We start from the raw sequence: 22,285 nt of genomic DNA, 5'->3' as shown, positions 1-22,285 counted from the left end.
TCAGGCATAACATTATGACCACTAATATTGTGTAGGTCTCTCTTGTGCCTCCAAAACATGTTTTTCAGGTCAAGGACCCCAAATAAATAGGATGTAATGTATATTTATAAATATACATCACTATTATCATTCAGTCTTAAGCTATTCAAATAATACACAGGTTCTCATATTCATATATATATATTTTTATTTATTTCAAACATGTGCAACAGTAGAGTGTCCAACTGCCGTAAACATAAACACACCTGACACAAATATTGCAGCCTGCGTTTGGGATTTCACCTGGGGACTGAATAGGCTCTCGGCCAATTGCGGCCATGTGATTGGCTCAGCAGCTATCAGGGCAACGCCTAATGTGTTAGGAGGCTTAAATCGACAGGTCTCAGCTAGTGTGGCGCTCTGTGTGAAACAGTGCAGTGTCGAGGCAGCTCCTGTATCGCTGAATGAGCAAAGTGCTGAAAGAAAGATAACGTTTTCTGCCTCCATTGATGCTTTTACTGCAGTATGTTGGACTCATGTTATTTATGTATTTGTGTGGACTCATGTGTATTTAAAGACATTTAAATTTGTGGGGAAAAAATTATATATATTATTAAGATTTTTTAAAAATTTATTTCTATAAATATATAAATATACAAAAAAATGTCTAATCAACCAAAGATTTTCCAACTTCACGTCACCACTGCTTCTTAAATTCTGTCCTGATGCAGTACTCCACATAGGAGATAATCTGCTGCTGTGTTTCTAGTATACCTCCCTCCCTGTTCCCTGTTCCTCTATTTTACCATAAAAGAATTATGCAATGTATGCATGAAAACATCTTTTTGGGTGTGTTTTATTGACGTATGGCATGAAGCCGTCATGGAGTGACAGTCGTTAGATGTCGTCAGTGTTTGATAAGTACAGTAGCAGAGATGAGTCTTCAGAACTTCCAAGCTGACTTAATTATACTGACATCTAATTATACTGAGATCCAACAGTCAGTTCAAAAGCTCTCATCGATTTTAATGTTCTGTTAAATTAATGTCTTTAATCAGTCTCAGGTTTAGGGGTGCGTTTTCCTGATGATTGTGTCTTACGAGTATCTTCCTCCGTTGGGAGTCATTTATGCTTAGGTTGCACTTTTCGCTCAATAGTTGCCATGGAAACGGCTCTCCATCTGTTGGGTGAGTACGCAGAGAGAATGGCATCTTTACAGACACAACTGTATAGTGTCTGCTACACCGGGGATACATGCCGCTAGTGCTAATAAAGCATGTCTGCCACAGTGAGGAGGCATTTTGTGATTCACCACTGCCACAGATTTACTGTCTGTAAGAAAAATGCAAACCATTTTTACTTTAGATTAGGCTGCCCAATCACTCACTTTAGATAAAATGGCTGACATGTGGCTTCATTTGCCTTCTGACTGATCCACTATAAACTGTCCTCGACTTTGAGGGAGTTGACCATGGGCATTTTTTCCAATAAAGAATGAGAGATTTTTTTTTATTTATTTTTTTATAGCATTCAGTATTACACAGGATGAGAAGTTACAATCCCTTGTGCCAATATCCGAGGCAAAACACATTTAGAAGCCCAGAAATCCTGAAAAACCGACCAGCAGGCTAGCAGTCAGCTACCAGCTAGCAACCAACAATAAGACACCAGCTAACTCACTAGAAGTGATAACAAGAGAAGACTGCATAGATTTAGGATTAAATGGCTGATTTATTAAAACCAAGTTGTAGTTCAGTAGCAAGTGTTAAACCTTTTAACAGATCAGGCGATATGTTAAATGTGTCATATTGGTTATGAGGGGTTGTAATTTCTAAAATGAAAGTTGGACGTTTTTATATCAATTAATTGTCCTTGTTCGATTCTTTTATATCACAAAAACCTGCTCTTTGAACAGGAGTGGAATGAATTTTGTTTTAATCCACTGTACAGATGATAAGACCTGAGGGTTGTTCCAGAGTGTTACAGCAGGGATTTATGAGATCAGGCTGGTGAAATGCATTTGTTCTGTGCTGTATAAGGGAAAGTTTCTCCGTTAATTGCACTCAACAATCTTGCTTTAGTATACTTTCATTGAACTTGGTTAGAAATCTGAATCGGACTGTGCACATTTTGACAGCAGAAATATTTGAATATTTGAGAAAATCGGTAAACAGTAGTTTTTCTTGCACAGTCAAGAGTCGCTCATTACTGTATCCCGTAACTCTATGAGATTGACCTGTAGAAGTTGACTTACCTCTTAGTGTTAGAGATGCAGTCAGATGAAATATCTTTAATGTGAGCCAGAGCTCCATCTCAGCATCTCTTTAAGATCCTTTGCAGAGTTGAGTTTGACCTCTGGGGAATCGCAGTGCTCGCGGCCAGCCAGCTGGCTCCTCGTGACTCGATGGCTCTGATTATTTCAGATCAGGGATAGAGTCCATCTCCCCAATCAGACGCTGCTTCCCTAATGCACTCCCCTGGCGTGTGTCAAAACAGCTGTGTAGACGCTTTTGAGCGGGAAAGAAGTCACCTTCAGGTAGCACATGAGAGAGTGTGGCTTTACTTGTCCTCCAACTTCCTTAGCCCACCCTTTAAACCTCGTAATCACCTTAATGGGCTGAGAGAGACAAGGGGGGGAAACACAGTGAGGAAAGAGGTTGGTGAAAAATGGGAGATGAATTAAGAAGAGTTGTAGTAGAACAAGAAATCTTTAAGCTATTTAGCAGCTAATGATCCTCCGTATCAATTAATATGATGACTATATGAAACTTAACCACTATAAAATATCAGCCACAACATTATGACCACCTTCCTAACATTGTGTAGGTCTCCCTTGTGCCTCCAAAACAGTTGTGACTCATCAGAGAATGGACACGGGCCTTATGAGAGTGTCCTGAATGTTGTTAGTGGGGGCCCTTGGGACCTGTGGGTTGAGGAGAGGGTCCTCTGTGTTAGTCTTTCTTAGCAGTTGACTATTGATAAAACTGCCACTGCTGTTTAACCACCTGATCAAATATTAAACCATGATGATGGTAATCATCATGGTTAATGTTAATGTTTCATGACCTTCAAGGTTCTGATAAGAAGAAGAAAAATGGGGAAAGTTTAATCTGTTGATGATCTGATGAAGCAAAAGCTAAGACAATATGTTTTAACCACAGGAAGAATGTTACATTAATTTTAATTATGCAGGTTCTTTGTTTTGTCTACTTTTAGAATAGTGAACCGACAGAACCAAAAAAAAAACACAACAAACATAAGGGTTTTTATTACAGTTATTTGAAATTAATAATAGTTTGTGCATAGTTTTAATATTTACACCTTATTTGCTTATTTAAACATGATTGAGACACTTTGTGATACAATATAACAGTTCTGTGTTCTCTAAGAAAAACTAGCAATAACATTCTCTTTTCTCAAAAGTATGTCAATGCAAGGACAATGTTTTCGAAGTATTACTTTGACTTTTCATGCACCAATAGATAATTTAGTTACCATCAGTCTGTGTAGTAAATTCAGTTTTTTATTTTACCTGAAGTAAAAGTGAAACGTAGTGTTATTGAAGTCAAACAGGTTTAGTGTTATCAATAAGAAAACAATGGCTTGAATTCAGATATTGGGGTCTCGTTATGTCCAAAAACATTAATAAAAAAGTAAAGAGACACACAATTAAAATAGAGACACAAGACGAGCAGCAACACTGTGAGGAAGGTATTGCACTTCTGTAATAATCTTCATAAATCTATAGCAAGGTGAGTTACATGTACATCACTTTTTACTTCTTTGGAAGAAGAACAAAACCATATGGCAAAAGAATAAACCTGTGATTGATAACTTGCACAAATACAGCTTTGTTTTTTCTTGTAGAAATTCTGTCATTTCATTTTGAAAATTTAGACCGTTAAATATTGTCCAACTCAAAACTCAGCTATATAAGAGATGTGTAGACATTAATATATTGTTTTTTATTATTATTATTTTATTTTTATGCTGTTAATGAAAACATTAATTCATTCACTCATTCATTCATTGTCCGTAGATGTTAGAGCATATTCCTGTTGATGTCTGGAGCTTCTTCCAGCAGGCAATGGACAAATGATGTTTTTGTCCAATACCGTAAGGACAGGCCGCCAGTACATCACAGGATTAACACAGAGAGACACCAGGCCACTCTGGACAGGGCTCCATCACAGGACAAACACACAGAGACAAACAACCATTCACACTCACATTCACACAACAATAAACAAAAATGGGGGTTTTGGTCGGGGAGTGGGTGATAGGACAGCGGTTATGACAGAGGTCAGACTGAGGCTGGGTCTCTCAAGTTCTTCTGAAAAAGTTGACGAATCGCTTCTTCAGAGATTTCTTCTTTACTTTTTTTGGCGTCTCCTCAATCTGCTGTTCCAGATGTTGTTGTCTAGAAATTAGAAAAATTGCTCGCAAATCAATGTCTAGTTATAGTTTAAATATATGCCAGCTGATCGAGTTTCCAGCTTTATTCTGTAGAATGTAGAATAGTAAATTGACATGTTAAGTGATGTTGTTTAGCTTTGTACTTTACAACTGCAATGTCAGAATTTTTAATGCTTTGAACCCATTTTAATAATAGTGCAATTGTGAAATTTTTCATAACTCTGGTGTTATTGACTACTGTTCTTAAACACGCTGACATACCAACAGTGGATATAAATAAAATTAATGTAAGATTTAGAGAACAAACAATAAGAAAATAGTGCAAACTGAAAATTATGCCGTGATTATTGCGGATGATTACATGATGATGATAAGCATCAACTTTTGTTGCCCTTGCTCTCTGGTTTATGATGCAGGCAAGGCAGACTTGTTTTCATTTCCCTGCACTTTGGTGCTGTGTCAATGGTTTTGTGTGTTTTCACTTCCACTCGAAATAAGAACAGATCCTACACTCAGCCGTTGGAGAAGTGTCTATGAGCTTCAAGGGATTTATAATTTCTAAACTCCTCGAAGGTGTAAGCACTTATGTCATGTAGTTGGTGATGTCCAAGGAAGATGTTGGAGGCAGCAGTTCCGTGTTGGTGCTCGGATCGGATTGATATTATTTATAGTGACCAACTTGGCCAAGTACCTGTACCTGGAATCTCTTGTGATTTTGTCTCGGTATCCACTTGTTTTTTTTTTTTTTCTTTTGTTTTTCCATTTTCCAACTCCAGTTAAACCTCTCCTGCCGTATGCTCACATTTTGTTTATACTCTGGTAACCATTAAAAATGGTGAAGGGGGTGTGTCATTCATGTGACTGACAATGACCGATATCCGATGCAGCACCGTCACAAGCCTGTAGTTCACCATTGTTGTTGTTACGAGACGTCGGGGTTAGGGTTCTTTCATAATCTTTCCTGTACTACTTTTGTGGCTTCTCTAGTGGGGATGCATATGAACAGGGAGATTACATCATAAGATAAGAAAGAAAGATTTCCATGACATTCAATAGTTGACGTAAGATTGAAGCTGTAAAGTCTGTGAAAATAACTACTAGAAAAAAGGTTAAGCTACAAGCTATGTAACTGCCACAGATCATAAACACGTCCATCAAAATAGTTGAACCTGCAGCAATAAATTAAGATTTGCGAATTCTAACAATTTATTCTAGTGACTAAATGGTCTAAATCCTTTCAATAATTCATAGAATTTACGCGTTTCGTCCATCCTTTCTCCCAGACATCTCTAAGTCACCTGCAGAAGCTCGGCATTGTTTAATAATTCAGCGGGGGCGTTTTCTACTTTTGGCTGGGTGACATTGGCTCGCAGGAGAGGCGGGTGCTGTGCGAACAGATGTCTACGCCAGGCATGGGTAAACAAAAATCCCATGCCTGGGCATAATTGCGCCCCGCGGAGATTTGTTTCCTCCTCATGTTGAATCCTTCGTCTTGACACCGGCTCCACTGCATCCTTTCAACAATGTATTCTCTAATTACCAGCACTGTTCTGCCTTGTTACTGCATCATGTCCTAATCCTTCTCTTGACACATCTGAGGTGTTATCTACTTCTCAGGTTGTTGTTTTTTTTTTATGTTCTTTCCTATTGTAAGAGCATTATGTTTTACTTTAGCTTTCTGAAATGCAATCTGAATTTGCAATTTATCTATTTTGAATTTTGTGTCCAATTTATTTATTTGTCTCTAAATATAGCACCTTATTTCTCGTGTTGTGTGTGATGTTGACACCTTTCTCTTTGAATTCCTCTGTTGCTGTTTGACATTGCATTTGTTTCTTCCTGCTCAAGTCAATGAACATGGCTGCGGGGAAACAAATAGTGTTTGTGCACCACTAGCTGCGTGGCTCTGGGGATGGCAGTGTCTGCCCTTCTGTGTGATGGATTGCGATAAAACTTCATATTCCCCAAATGATAATGACTTGGTGATCACATGGATATTTTTGGTTCCACCGTGTGGTTTATCTACCACGTGGACACAGTTTTGAGTGAAATGCTTCAGCGTAAAATATTTTTAATGACCCTTCGCTTTTTTATCTTGCTCCATTGTCATCAATTATTCAGTATTTTAGTTATGACCTAATGCCTGTAAACATCCCTATCAACCAGCTGTCCATTGCATGTGTCTTCCTTAAGTTGGTGAAAATGTCTTCGGCATCATAGATCAACCAGTAGGGCCGTAGACTCTATTTCAAAGTTGCTTCGTCTTACGAACACACATTTTACTTTTGGTGCATCCTTTGTGTGTGTTGAGTCACTCCGATGCGTAGCCAATGCACCCACTGTGCAGACATTAACCAAGCTGGCAACTGATGCTCCAGATGTGCTTGTGCTTTTGTGCCCAGCCTGAACTCCTGAACCTCATCACAATCTCTGTAGTTTCTCTTTTTGCTCTAATTTCTGCTCTTGCCTCCGCATGCTAATGACACAGGTTCCTAAATACAAAACGTTCCACTCAAATTTAAACTACTTCTACTCCTTAGAAAGGCGTCCATTTGGTCCTTTTATGCTATAACTAAAACCTTGTCTTGGCACTTCCTCCCTTCTTCACCAGCACAAAGGCTATTAGAGCAGAGTCTCTTGGTGTTGAAGATGAGTCCATCTCAACAGTCGGCCTACAGTAATGACGTTGCTGCATCATCCATCATCGTCAGTGTCTCGCTGGTGTCAGGCAGCACAGTGTGCACTCATTTGGAATTACAGTGGGAGCAAGTAATGGGGTGAAAAAGCGCTAGCGACACTATTGTGTTTGAGCATTGAACACCGTCTGGATTGACATTCACATTCGCACAGTGTATTCTCATTAGTCTCCTCGGGAACATAAAAAAGCGCCTCGGCTCTCAGTACGTATCAATTTCAAATTCAAGTTTGATGAGGAGCACATAGACGATGGAGGAATTATGATTTCTGAGTGCAACATCATGTTTTGTTTGATTGCATTCCAGTGAACAAAGCTTCGTGCCGGTTGCAGAACGTATGAGCCAGGATGGGCTGTTCAGATCAGACTGTGGTTTGGGTTATGTGTTAAATTAAAATCTACGCTTTGCAAAGCAAGCTTGACTAGAAGCAATGTAGAAGCAATTTAAAGATGATCTTTAGATGGAGAAATCTTTAGAAAAAGTATGACGGAGGCGAGTGCCAAGCAGAGCCAATCTCATCTTTGAGCCAACGACCAATGGGAGTGACTATGCTGACGTTCCGTCTGACACAGGGGTAGGATCTGTTTTTGGCAACAGCCTTTCATCGAACTCTGTGTTTGAGTCATATGTCCTTTGACCACATCGACCGCTCTCATTGGTCGTTGCCGTAACCACGTCACAGCACTGCAAAAGATTATTTCGGCTGTCGTTGCTTCTGTGGTTTCTTGTTGCCAAATTGCTGCTAGTCTCTCGGTGTGTACCCCCCCCATTTCACAAAGTAAAATGCTATATGTGTGGACATAATTTTAGAATCTGAGTGACCTAAATATAAACATTAATCCGTCCTTTGTTCCTTTTGGAGCACATGTAGAAAAAAAAATCTAAGTGATGATCTTTTGTCGATACATTCAATATGATAATATCCTCGCTCTGTTGTCCTGGCTCAGCTACAGTAGAGTGCAGTTAACTCTGCCATGCTTCACTTACACCAGAAGTCTGTTTTTAATACTCCACAATGAGAAAAGGGCTCTTATTACTTGCAGTTTATCAAGAAAATTGTACAGTGGGTCGGAATTCTCAACTTCTCTGTGCCAGAGAGCAACACACCAAATAGCCATATTGCCAAAATAATTAAGCTACAATTTTGGAATCCAAGTCGAGCAGAATACGATATAAATTGTTGAAGGTGTTTTTAAAGTTTAATGTCATTGCTGTCGACGCAACAACGAGCTCAAGATTAGATCTGAGAATATTGACTTTGTCACACCAAGGACTCAGGATCGCTGTCTTGTTAAAATGCATCAGAATGAGTAAACTGTCCACGTTTGGGGGGGGGCTCTGCCACTTCCTGGGTATGACACAGAGAGGGCATTAATTCCCATGTCTTTGAGGGGACAATCTAATCTCTGAAACACATTGCACATAAAACCTGAGCGTCCCGGGAGGGATTTGCCGCAACACTTCCTGACAATTAGAAACAGGAGGTTTCCCGGAAAAGGAGCAGTAAATGAGAAAGCATATCAAGGAGTACTTATTAGCTCAGAAGCTAAACAGTATAATCCTTTTGAATACGCCTGAAACTATAAGACATTTCGAGTTTAGTTAATAAAATGTAGTTTCAGACTTCTATGACCATCAACCAACAACAGGAATTCAACAGCTGGAACACAGACATAGATTTCCCCAGGAGGCTAAGGTCGTTTAATATCTGGTGGAAGCTGCTGGACATGTTCTACCAGACTTTCCTCACTAGTGCCCTCTAATACGCAAACTGTCCCTGACATCAGTGGCAGAGGGAAGTACCTTGAACAAACTCTGGTCTATCGTGAACAATGTCCACCAACCAATGCTGTCTAATTTTTACACACCATTATATGTTTTTATCTGTTTCCATGTGATGAAGCTACTGGACCCTCAATTTCCCTTGGGATAAATAAAGGAATATAATCTTACAGCACTGGAGAATATGTTGTATGCGATAAAAGAGCTGCTCCATCTTCCTGAAACCATTTGCAACTTCATTGGCATTTTCCATTTCTTTAGTCACATCGGAGAAAAACTCCAAATGAAGTTACACGACGTCTTGCGGGTAATTGACAGCATAGGAAGATAGATGAACCCTCAGTGAGGTACGGGATACCTGAAGAGTGGTTTTGGAGCTCAGTGTGGCTGGATTTGGTGGTCACAGTGGCTGACTCCGTCTTACTCTTGGCTAATTCAAAGTGGTTGAGTGTGGGTGGAGCTGGAGACGGGTGGGTTGGATAGATACAGAGCTAAAAGTGGCGACTCCCTCAGTTATGCATAACAACAAAAATAAGATTTCACTCCCCTCACATTTGTCAAGAATTAAGAATGAACAGCAAATATTTTTGTTTTTTACACGTTTTTATTTCTTCTGTAAGAGTCGGAAATTTTCACATGAGAGTTTATGGGGGGGGGGGGGGGGTTGACTCGCTTTTGGACGCAGCCTCAAGTGACCATTTGTGGAACTGCAGTTTTTTCAGCATTGGCTTCATTTCACAGGCAAGAGGTTTCCACTCAGGCTAAGGAAGCAATGTCGAGTCTCAGGAAATTATCACTCATGCATCACTTGAGTTTTCTTGCATTTAGTTTGAAGACTTGGGGAATTTTAAAATAGAGCCTATGTTACTGACTGTAGGTGCACTCTAGTACTGCAGCCATACTAAGGACCCTGTTCTGCATTGATTCTGACATTGTTTTTATATTGTTGAGACTTTATGGATGCGTAGCATTAAATATCTGGAGTACTCTTTTAAAATAACGTCTGCAGAAACTCTGCTTTCTTGTCTTGTTTGTAATGTTTTGGGATCAGAATATATTCACTTAAGCTGTTGTTTTAAAAAATGTGATTTTTTTTTTTTTTTTTTTCTGGCTGTAACTCACTGCTTCCACGTTGCTATGAGTCAGATGGTTTGACCACATATCGATTCTTGTCCGTCCCCTGCAGGGAGAGCGTCAGGACTCGGACGTCGTTGAGGAGAGAAACGCCCAGGTGCAGCTGGAGAAGGCCAAGGTACTTTTGCTCTGTTGCGTCACAGAGTCACGTGACCCGACCCACCGCGGCCCTTTGAGGGCTCATCTTTCGAAAAGGCTGCTCTCAAGGACATCACTGTATCACAGACAGTAAAACACAGACACCAGATTAGCGGAGCAATATTCTGCTATTACAAAAAGGCCTCATCCATGTCATGACTTTATGTGATTAGTATCTGGAGGAGGATAATAATGATATATATTAATATTTTATATACAGTATATGATGTGAATATCTTATATATAGTATATGATGTGAATATCAATTATTGCTGATCATTTTTCACTTAATGAAACCTTTTAAATTACTTTTAAATGGAGCAACTTGTGAAATTTACAATGTGAGAAATGACCATGCTGCTCAAGGTTATGCAGTAAAAGACACATTATTGCCTTATTCTGGTACACTTGCTTAACACAGACTTTTTACAACTATGTGAACTCACAGCACAGTCTGCATTTGCCTATGTACAAACAAAGATGTCAGAACTACAAAATAAAATTGCTCCTTTGAATAATTTACATTAAAAAAAAGACAAGGAAGATGACACATGCATCCAAAGAATGGTGTCATTTCAGTCTTCAGCCATGATTTTATCCATAACTCGTCAGGTTTGGCTGATCAGAATAATTAAGCTCATGAACCGTCCAGAGACCCCTGCGCTGCCGCTGAGGGTGCAGAGGGATGTAACCTGAAACTTGACTCATTGAGGGAGGAAAAGATTTTGAAAAATATTCATTATTATACTCAAAATGTTTTCATCAAACACAAGCAAACTCAGGACTGTTACTCAATGTCCAATAAAACACCTCAACTGTATGTTTTTTTTTCTTATCTTAGGTACTAGCCAACCAAATTCACTAATTATATACTAATAACTAGTTTATTCATCTTTTTTTTAGCTGCCTCAGGAGACTGTTGTTTTAAATGGAGCAGAATGTATCGTATTTCACTATACTTTAGATTAAACTTCATTGTCATTGGATATAATACAGACATAACTTATGTACGAATATAACGGATTCGAACCCACACCTCCTCTGTAGATTTCCACCTGACTGGTGCTTTAAGCCACTCCGCAGGCCTGACAAGTTCTCTATGAGCTTTCTGGCAGTGCGAGCCGAAAAAGTTTTTTATTCGCTTTTCTTTAGTTTTATGACATTTCAATTTAGTTTTGCTCTCTATGGTAATGTAGCAAGGTGACATTTAAAAAACGAATTTGATCTATTGCTAAATTAACGCGTGTTTAGAAAAAGTGAATATTTTTCAGCGGGCATGACAGCCAAGGTCTAGACAATATGAAAAAAAAAAAAAAAAAAAAACACCAGCTGATATCAAACCTGCCCTTTCTTTGCCTGTATAAGCATCTCCTGCTGATGCATGTCCTACTGCATGCTGAATTAAATCCTTCCCCACAGATATAATGTGCTCCCGGTGGTGCTCTGTAATTAAGGTGGTGGACAGACTCTGCCTGTCCCCTGCTGACCCCACAGCCTCCCCCACAGCCTCACCTCTCCAAAGTGGAGTAATTAGCAGCCTGAACGGCATGCTACTGACATTTGACTCTGATGGGAGTTACAGCACCAACAGGCATGCAGTCAGGTATCTACTGTAGCTACCACGCCACAGAGAGGAGGATGCTGTTATTACCACAGCAGGCGTATTGGTTTGTTATATTAGGAACAGAACGCCTGTGTTGTCTCAGCAGTGACCCTTGACAGTGAAGCGTGAAGCAGATAAATGATTATTTACCACTGTAAACAGTAGCACAAGATGTATACAAATGAATACCCGTTCTGTTTCCTCAGTACAAGCCTGTGGCATTTGCTGTACGTTGCAACTTCTCTTACACGCCAGCAGACGACGACAACGTCCCCGTACCAGGACAGGCCGTCACCTTTGAGGCCAGGGACTTCCTACATGTCAAAGAGGTTTGAAGCAAACACACGCAAGACATAAGGAAGACACAGAATGACCGCAGTGGCAAAGGCTTTAAATTCACACCCTTTTCCCTCTTTTCGATGATCAGAAGTTCAACAATGAATGGTGGATCGGACGGCCAGTGAAGGAGGATGGTGTGGTTGGCTTCATCCCCAGTCCCGTCAATCTGGAAACCATTCTCATCAGAAGAGAAGTCCAAGCGAGGAAGGCTGCCAAGGCCTTAGCCAAGTATGTACTTCATGCTGCTCTTTTCACTCGCCTCTATACAAGGGGGTTTTATATGTCCATGAATGCAGACATTGATTTCAGAAAAATAAATAAATGCAGTTTTACTTTGAATTTCATTAGGCTAAAAAATAGAAAACACTAAAAAGCTCTTTGGCCACAATCAACAAAGGTTTACATGAAGAGGCAACATGGAAAAAAAAGAAAATAATACCTTGGGAACATTTCGTATATCAAGGTTAGAAGGATTCCACTAAATATTTGCAAACTCTGGATGAAAATATCAACTGAAACAGAAATGATTTTGGCTTCAACAAATCATAGGACTCCTTCAAAAGGGAAAAACAAGTTGTAGCTATTGCACAGTTCTTGACCGTAAACAATGGCTCCGTTTGTAGGGAAGAGCTGGTGAAAAATCCTGATTGGAAAGAATCAAAAGATGCAAAAAGCATTTGCGAGTTGCGATAACAGAGAAAGTCGTCACCGAGTAATGACATTACTGACCGATTTAACTTGACCCAGCTGGTGTGACAGAAACAGAGTCTTTTGCTGCATAAACGCATGAGGACCTAATTTCATGATGGCTGAAGAACTGAAATGTAGAAATGCAATGAAACAGATGAGACACGAGAGCTAATTAAGAATTTTTCTCTCAATTTCAGCAAAGCGGCAACACAAGCAACTCAAGATATGAACTCGAAGAAATATACTCCTCCATCACAAGGTTAGTACTTCATGCATGTACTTCATGTATGTTACATAGTTTAATATTGCTTGATTTATGGCGACTAGTCCTGTAACAGTGGCTCTCTATTTTCTCCTTCTATATGAACAGCCAATCAGCAAGTGAAAAAGAAACCGGTGAGTGACTGAAGGTTTGCACATTTTCACAAGCTTCAGTTTTGCTTTGTGTAGTATTTTTGCTTTTGTTAAAATAAAAGCGTGGTTCCTTAATTGATTTGCATTTGTCAAAAATGACACAGCACAAAATGCCTCTGATCTAATTGGTTCATGCAAGACAAATCCAGATAATAAACGCAGCTTTTTAGCTTAGCTGAGTATCTTTGGTCCAGACAACGACTATCTAAAGTGCCACCCACGTCAATGACGTGTCCACGTCAATGATGTTTTGGGGCGTTAGCTTTCTTTTAGAGAATCAGACGAGGAGATTGATACCTAAAGTGCCACCCATACATGTGTTGCCGCTAGTTCATTAATATACTCACAGCACAGGTAATGCTAGCAGGTAATTTAGCATCCCCCGCATTCTAGTTAGCGCAAAACGCTACCCTAAGTGTGAAGACTGCAGCTACCTGCTGCAGTCATCTGCTAGCAAACCCTGGTGTCGTCAACTCAACAGCAACAGTGATCTCATCAACCCTTATCTTATGCTGCAGGGCATGCAGAACTGATTCTGAAGGCCTCCAGGCAGATTTCTTTGACCCTAGCAACAAACGAATGCTGAAATGTGATTGGATAAGAGAATTTATATGAAAATAGACGTTTGGAAGCAGCACAGCCAGGGGAAAAGCTATGAAAGGAAGTGAACAGACCTTTAGGAATAATTTAATATTCATGGAAAATATAATTAAGTCTGTTATTCAGATATTTTGTAGGCCAGCAGAGAAGGCCTTGTGTTTGACAGATGTTTAATAAGAAAGGAGTGAGTGAACTCAGACTTTGCGTTTCAATTAGTGAGACAATGTCAGACTTTAGGGTGGTGGCCTGTTGTCCTGTTGAGGTGAAAATAGAAACAGGTAGGCAGGGAGTAGAGAGCTGGCAAAATGGGGCTGGTGAAGACACTAGCCATCCCTAAGTCATAGATATTTTCTCTCATCCACTGACTATAGGGGGAGCAGGTGGCTATGTATGATGTAGTGCCTACAATGCGTCCTGTGGTTCTAATGGGACCATCACTGAAGGGCTTAGAGGTGAGTTTCACTTCACTCACAATGTTTATTTCCAACAGCGATTGTATTTTCTGAATCTTAATATGTTTATGTTTAATTCCAGGTTACAGATATGATGCAAAAAGCACTGTTTGACTTTTTAAAACATCGATTTGAAGGCAGGTAAGTTCTGATTTAACTCTCAGTTGTCACGCGGTTGTTGCTTTTTGTGGGCATAAAAACATCATTACAGATGTTGCTGCGATTATAACTCCTGTTGTTTTGTCTCATCCCCAGAATCACTATCACACGGGTCACGGCAGACATCTCTCTGGCTAAACGGTCCATCCTCAATAACCCTGGCAAAAAGGCCTTAATGGATCGGTCCAACACCCGATCCAATTTAGGTATGTGGGTTATCGTCCTGCAGTAGACGAGACAAATTATCCCTGGGGTTTCTCTTATCTGTTTGGAGCTTCCCGCATCAGGACATCGCAAATAGTACCAGTCACAGAAATGAACACTACATCAGTTTTTTTTAAATAACTTCTTTAATTGCTTTCTGGCACTCACTGTTATGTCCCTGTTGGCAAACCGCAACCACTGGGAACCATATTTAGGTTAAAACAAGAAACTGATGCAACCTGACCCAGGTCTGAAAATTTACTTTTTCTTTATCTCTCTAAAATATTAGTTTACGCTCTCAGGGTTTTCTTGTGTACGCTGTATGTTGTATAGATAAACAGATATTACCTGACGTTGCTGTGTCCACAGCAATGACAATAGTTTTGGGGCAGTAGCTTTCTTTAAAAGAATCAGATGAGGAGATTGATATCATTCTCATGTCGGTGCACTAAATGCAGCCACAGCATTTTTATTTTGGCTATTTTATTGTATATGTATCTATAGTATAACAGTTTCTTTTTCCCAAGACCATATGGTCCCTTTAAATAAACAGTCTGTGACTGTGCAACCAACCTTGATATTAACAGTTCTGCATTCAGGATACACTGTGCTGGACTTTTAGATTTGTTTTAAAGCACCGTTCTGATGGAAACTCACAGTCTTGTCGTAACATTTACTACAATGAGAATTGAAGCTTCTTATCTTATCTTATATGACCAAGCCTGGAAACATGGGAAAACTGACAACAATGCTAGCAGCTGTGAGGCCGAACTTGGGCACAACAGGGCTTTGTGTTAAATGCTATCACTAACATGCTCACGGGACAATGCTAACAATCTAGCAAGTAGTGTTTAGCATGTTCGTTTTTAGTTTATTGTGTCAGCATACTAAAAGACTATAGAACAGCTGAGGTCATGACCAATTAAAAGCAGTCACAGTGATGATGATAGCACTAGAGGAAATATCAAATTAACAAAGTGAGTTTAACAGTTTAAAGTGTAAGGGGGCAAGAATGTATGCACAGTTTTACTGATGCATCTGTTAGTTGTTGTAACCAAAAGTATCAAATACACAAATTGACATCTCTTGGTGCGAGTTTTCAACATCAAATAAACATACACCTAATCACAACACTTCCACTTTATATTTGCTGGGAAATTACTTTCTTTGCCTCGGCACAGTAGAACAGTCAAAATCCTCCCCCACTTATTAAGAAGAAGAAGAAAAAAAAAATGATATTGGAATGGGGGACAAGATTTACATGGTTTTCTCTACTCTTGTCTCTCTCATTGCTCTCATCCCAGATGCTGCCGGTATGTATAACTGAAAGCACTGGTAGTCCTTGTGTTTTTATTTTTCCACCTCCCTTCCTTTCTTTCTTTCATTGCTTCACATCTGTATCAACCCCCACTGTTCTTTCACTCTTAAGATGATTATTTGTGGAGATAGATTTGTGGAAGTGGGATAAATGCCATTTACTGTCATCTGTGAGTTGTATGACTTGCTGAAGGGCAGAATCGGCTTCCTCCTCGCTCTCTCCTTTCCTGCTATCCCTCTAGCGGCCATCCTTTAAATTACTACCATGAGTGTAACGTCTTGAATCACTCCGTGGTTTAGTGAAGGAAGACAATAAAAATATACCGCTTTACAAGACAGCCTCATTAAGCAGGCACAAGCCCAGTCACAGATTTTTTTTATTTTTTTTTTATATCTGTTTTGTGATTTACGTTAACTCTTCATTCTGTAAATTGCTGACAGGTCTGTACTTTTCCCTCAATACTGATTTGTTTCCTGCATTAGACATTTAGTAATATGATTCAGTTTGTTTGCATTTCTGGGACTCAACCTGCTCTGGATCATGAGATAGCCTATATGCTAATAATGTATTTCTAAGTAAACTTTATCTTTTTGGGGGAGATTTCACTGCAGCATATTGCTATATATTATTTTCTTCTACTACTTTATATGCAGTAAAATTAAATAAATAAAATCTATGGATCCTCAGGTCTAGGACGCTCCAAAACAACATTTTCACAAGTTACCTGAGATGCAGCCTCTTGTTTTAAATGTCAACAAAGAAATCCAGTGTGTGCGTGGATTTTCTGGATCTCACTTGTCTTGTTTTCACTGTCTCCTCTTGCAGCCCAGATCCAGGGGGAGGTGGAGCGTATATTCGAGCTCGCCCGCAGCCTGCAGCTGGTGGTTTTAGACGCAGACACAGTCAACCACCCTCTGCAGGTGTCCAAGACCTCCCTGGCTCCGATCCTCGTCTACGTCAAGATCTCCTCACCAAAAGTAAGCTTCATCAGAGAGAACTGTACTACTGGATAAAATGTATCCTGAGCTCTGATCAGTGTAGAAGAACGTCTGTGTTGAGAAATGCCAGCAGCTACCACTTTTCTGCTTTACTCTGCTTTTTAAATCCTCATTCATCTCAACTCCTGTTGTGCAGGTGTTAACGAGGCTCATCAAGACCAGAGGGAAGTCTCAGACCAAACACCTCAATGTTCAGCTTGTGGCTGCAGACAAGCTTGCCCAATGTCCGCCGGTGAGTGCCATCTAGTGGCAACTGTCAGAAATTGGTGCAGTGTTAGTTACTGTACGATATCACTACATTTTATCTCTAATATATAGGTCTTCAACAGGGGGTCCGCAACCCCTAGGGGGTCCGCTGAGGCACTGCAAGGGGGGTTGCATATTTTTTTTATTGATTAGACATTTCTATATATATGTACTTTTTTTTTTTTTTAATTTTCCTGCACAAGTTAGAATTTCTTTAAATACACATTAACATGAATCCCACATATTTTAGTAAAGAAATAAATGGGGGTCAGAAAAACGTCATCCTACTATTGCACATGTTTGAAAAAAAAATAAATAAAAAAAATTAACTTGTGTATTATTTGAAAAACTTAATATTGAATTTAAAATGATAATAATGCTGTATATTTGTAAATATTGAGTTTAATATAGAACATGGGGGGTCCCTACTTAACCTCCCCATCAGTTTGAGGTCCTTGGCCTGAAGAACATTGAAGACTCCTGGCCCTAATAGAAGAATGAATAGAATGTAGGTCTGAATTTAAACTGGTAAAACCCAACTTTTCTGCAGGAACTGCTAAAGAGTGTGGGGCCATTTCCTCATTTGCGCAGCAACGTGATATCTCTATAGACTGGTTCCTTTACTTTAGGTCATGATGTGGTTATCTAGAATTTTATGTTGCGAATAAAATTTTAACAATCACCATATGTTCATTTCACTGTTCACAATTGTGTCAGTTTTTGTGATGGCCTTGTTTCCTTTCACTACCTTGGCTGAATCACAGCACCTAACCACAGACTCACCTGGCTAATTACCACATGTCTGCCCTACCTTTAGTGGTGCCACAGATGGCATTTCCCAGTTACCGATGGTTTGTTTCTTACTGTTGGGCTGTTTCTTATTTCGAATCTCCTGCAGGAAATGTTTGATGTCATCTTAGATGAGAACCAGCTAACAGATGCCTGTGAGCACATTGCTGATTATCTGGAGTCCTACTGGAGAGCGACTCATCCACCAGAGATGGAGCCTGCCAACGCTCTGGTGTCGCAGCTGGCTGAGAATACACTGCCTATGAGTCCTAGAGCAATACCGGTACTTAAAATAAGCACACAGACACGTCTGGGGGAAAAAACATGCCTCAACAAAATAAATGATTAAATTTAAAGTCTCCTTCTCATCTCATCTCATCTCATCCCACACATCTCATGAGCACCGAACGACGGCTGAATGTGGAAAAGCTGCAGTAACTGTTAATTAAAGTGCAGCGGGACTGTTATTGTTTGTTTATTGTGGAGCTTCACGCTGCGCGAACTGCATCAGTGTTTCTTCCCATGAATTCATCTAACATTTTCATTTCATGTCTTCTCATCCCACTCCACTGGAAAGCCGAAGAAATGAGAGAAATCTCTGGTGAGTGAGATGCATTCAAATTCTACTGTAGAGCCATTTCACCATTTCATTTCCAGTAAGGAGTGTAGCGTAGAAACAGAATTAGATTCCCTGCAGGAAAATGAGTTACGTTGTAAACCAGAGCATCTGTTCAGTTGAAAAGGTGCAATCAATTTATTAACAGAACTGCTGTTGCTCAAAAAAAGAAACGTCTGTAATGATCAGAATAATTTACAATCCTCCCAATGTGGATTTCCAGGCTGCTGCTTTTGGTTATGTTTGACTGTGGCACAAGCTAATTTTTTTACGGACAGGACAGGACTACGTTTCCCAATGTTGTTGTATTTAGACATGGAAATAACTTCTTATCTGTTAAATGTGCACTAATTTTTATACATTTCCAGAACAAAAATTTTAAAATTCTTGCTTAATTTTGTTGACACACCAGTGTCAAATGTTGCTACATCCAGGATTTTGGATGTCTCTTTTTGAAGATACACTCTAAAAAGTATTTCTCAAACAAAGGAGATGTTAATGTCACACAGAGAATCTCTAAACTGAAATGCTTACAGTAGATCACTGAACCCGACTGTTGCATAACTGATTGAACAACAATACTCAAAGACTAATGGGGCCATATTTGTTGTTTGCTGATTTAACTGTTTAACTGTTGAAACTGAGGAGAAAAGGAACTTCACAGGTTGAACAGTGTGAGGTGTCTTATTTTAAAACCCCAAGTCTGTATACTAACTTATTCAACTCCTCATTCTGATCTGAAATGGTTTCCATTTTACCGTATTTAACATTTTTCCTCCCATTTACGCCCCCAATCCCTCTATAAATCCTCTGTGGCCTCAATTTGAAGACACATTGTATCATAGTGCAGGGAATGACAAATTAAATTATGCTTTTTGTTTCTTTTCTTTTCTTTTTTTCCTCCCAGGATGAGCAGAAAAGTAAAAAGTCAGCTGCCCCCAAGAGGAAGGGCTCCCGTGAGAACCACCTTGACCAGGAGCCCCCTTCAGCCCCAGACCAGGAGGAGGGGGCTGAGGAGGGCCAAAGAGAAGAAGAAGAGCGGCTCCTGAGGACCGAACCAAAGAAACCCCAGCACACCCGCCAACACCACCACCACCACCACCGCCGGATGGAGCACCACAGTCACACCCAGCACAGCCAAACGTCCGGCGGCATGGACATACAGTCGAGCAGGGATCACAGCCAGAGGCTCCCCCGAAGGCACCTGCCCGAGGAGAGGGACGCCAAGGTGGAGGACGTGGTGGAAGCGGACGAGGAGGAGGCTCACTATAACCACCGGGGCAGTAACCACCATCACCATAACAGCAACCACCACCACCACCATCACCACCATCACCGTGGGAACAGCCAGCCGCACGTCGTGGAGGACTATGAGCAGGCGCACAATGAACGCAACCGGCAGCACAGGCATCACCAGCATATTCCACCACGGACACACAACGTGGATCACTATCCTGTACACAACCATCACAACTACCACGGCAGAGACAGGGACAGAGACCGAGACCGAGACAGACACAGAGATAGAGACAGAGAAAGACACAAGGACAGGGAAAGGGACAGAGATAGAGATCATGGTAGAGATCGAGACAGAGATGCACGACAGTGGCACAGAGATTCCTATATACATCAGTGACTGTTGTTTCTACTGAGGGTTGGTGCATGGTTGTATGCTGCTCATTTTATAATGCACTTGTGGTCGGGGTGAGTGTGTCTTCTTGGTAGACAGTGTTTCTCCTCATGTTTGCCATTTTTTTTTCACAGTGTTCCTCTTTATTATTCTTTACCGAAAGGTATTTTAGCGTTTGTAGGACACATTTCTGTGTGTCATGTTTTCACCCAATCCTGTGTGTGTGCTTTGCACAAACAAGAGTAAAATGCACTGATATGGTCCTTATAACTCATATGTGAATGAAACACCAGACAGTAGGGACAGATGGCTTTTATAGCTTCCATAGTCTCGCATCACAACTCAAAAAATGGCTTCGACTAAAATCAAAAGATACACTCTTTACTTCCATTCAAAGGGAAACTAACTATTAAAAAAAAATAAAAACTATAAAAGTAGTTACATGCTAATCTGATAACATGATAAAAATTTTCAATTTTAATAAAAAGAACGTTGTTTTGCAACATGTCCCAAAAAGTAATGCATACAATTGTTTGATGAATTGAATGAAATTCTCTGTAACGCACATTACAAACATAGTTTAGTTTCATCATCTCAGATTTATGAATTTTCCACTTTATCTGTGGGCTAAACGACGTAAGTGAAGATGACACCTTGACTTTTGCGAAATTGTATTCTGTAAGTAATTGACTGATGAGAATATAAGGTTAATCAATAATCACACAGAAAAATAAAATAAAAATGAATTTGCTGTAGCCCAAAAGAGGTCATCTCAGAAGTGACCATGAGATAAAACTAAACTACTAAATCAATAGCTGTGTTAATTTTACATTTATACGTTGCACAAATGTTCAAATGATTGCTGGGAACAGGTTGTGTAGTTTCTATGTCACGTCTTCCTCTGCCCCCATGTGTTTAAATCTGTGTACCTTCAAAAGCCAGTGATTTATTTCTAACATGAGTATGAAAAGTCAAACTATTTTTCTACATGATTCCAAAGGGAAATCATACGTTGCTTCCTACTTTTGAAAACAATGTTCAAGCATATTTACTGACTGGAAACATTGCATTTGCTTTATCTGGAAGCATGAATAATATTTTGATGACACTGACCTGTGCTACATGCTGGATACTCTATGCATCCTCTTGTGATAAAATATACTGCTTGAATACAATCTCTATGCATTTGTACATACTTCATAAATGCCTTGTTAGGTATATGTAAGGACAACCAGAGAGCCTGTTGCACTGTTTGGCAGAACTTGAACTTATGTGTATGATTTGCTGTAAGAAGACTGATTCCTTTCAAGGTTTGTTTTGATGGTTTTTGTTTTGTACAGAAGTCTGAAGTTAATTTTGACAAATATGCATTCAGTTGTTGAAAACCATTAAAATGTAAAATATATATATAATATATATATATATATATATAATATATATAATATATATATTATATATATATATATATATAACATGTAAAGGGATATTTTTTATTTAAAAATCAAAATTCAGCAACTCTGTCTCTTATTACTATCTATATCACTAACTAGTATTTTTTTAAATTTCATTTCAGTTTCAGTGTTTGTCCATTAAAAATACATTTTAAAGAATGAGAATGTGGATTAGAACGTGGATGGACTTTTATTGTTGCTTACTTAACCCTTTTGTTTTTCACAAATTTTGCATAACTTTGATTTAAACATTAATTGCATTAATCATGCTCACATCTGACGCTGCTTCAGTTTAGCTCAGATTAATGTATAAACACACTAAACAGACACTGAATTAAAATTCTTGTATCACTGTAAATATACCCAAACTAATTCAGAATTAAGACCAGCAAGGTTCTTAATTTGCACTTTGTTGATAATAATGTGGTGTAAGGAGAATGGTAATAGTTTATACAGACCCCGGTTACCTTTAGGAAATTGCATTTCGCAGCCAAAATAACTATGATAAATAGGATTAATCTTGTGCATTCACGGATTTACTTATTTTAGACCTGAATATGCACAATGTAATGGTTAAATTCTACAAGGATGTATATGTTTTTTGAAGTGAAGATAGCTTAGCAGTTTGATG

At 39.4% G+C, this 22,285-nt stretch overlaps 1 protein-coding gene across 3 annotated transcripts in view; it reads left to right on the top strand.

The window, feature by feature from the left end:
* The window catches only part of cacnb2b (calcium channel, voltage-dependent, beta 2b), a 35,935-nt gene extending 14,281 nt beyond the window's left edge, over positions 1-21,654 (top strand). For 2 of the 3 annotated variants that reach the window (XM_047589437.1, XM_047589439.1), the window contains exons 2-14: positions 10,060-10,125; positions 11,955-12,077; positions 12,176-12,315; positions 12,975-13,036; positions 13,148-13,173; positions 14,163-14,243; positions 14,326-14,384; positions 14,499-14,608; positions 15,911-15,919; positions 16,750-16,901; positions 17,059-17,154; positions 18,067-18,240; positions 19,481-21,654. In XM_047589437.1, coding sequence (XP_047445393.1) covers positions 10,060-10,125; positions 11,955-12,077; positions 12,176-12,315; positions 12,975-13,036; positions 13,148-13,173; positions 14,163-14,243; positions 14,326-14,384; positions 14,499-14,608; positions 15,911-15,919; positions 16,750-16,901; positions 17,059-17,154; positions 18,067-18,240; positions 19,481-20,209 — 1,827 coding nt within the window. In that variant the 3' untranslated portion in view covers positions 20,210-21,654. The remainder of the gene's footprint in view (positions 1-10,059; positions 10,126-11,954; positions 12,078-12,175; positions 12,316-12,974; positions 13,037-13,147; positions 13,174-14,162; positions 14,244-14,325; positions 14,385-14,498; positions 14,609-15,910; positions 15,920-16,749; positions 16,902-17,058; positions 17,155-18,066; positions 18,241-19,480) is intronic. The other variant, XM_047589438.1, reaches the window with a different exon arrangement.
* The last annotated feature ends 631 nt before the right edge of the window (positions 21,655-22,285 follow it).

This window comes from Mugil cephalus, chromosome 7, assembly GCF_022458985.1.
Source record: "Mugil cephalus isolate CIBA_MC_2020 chromosome 7, CIBA_Mcephalus_1.1, whole genome shotgun sequence".
In the NCBI taxonomy this organism is placed as follows: domain Eukaryota; kingdom Metazoa; phylum Chordata; class Actinopteri; order Mugiliformes; family Mugilidae; genus Mugil; species Mugil cephalus.
This window is presented reverse-complemented; position numbering and strand designations above follow the sequence as displayed.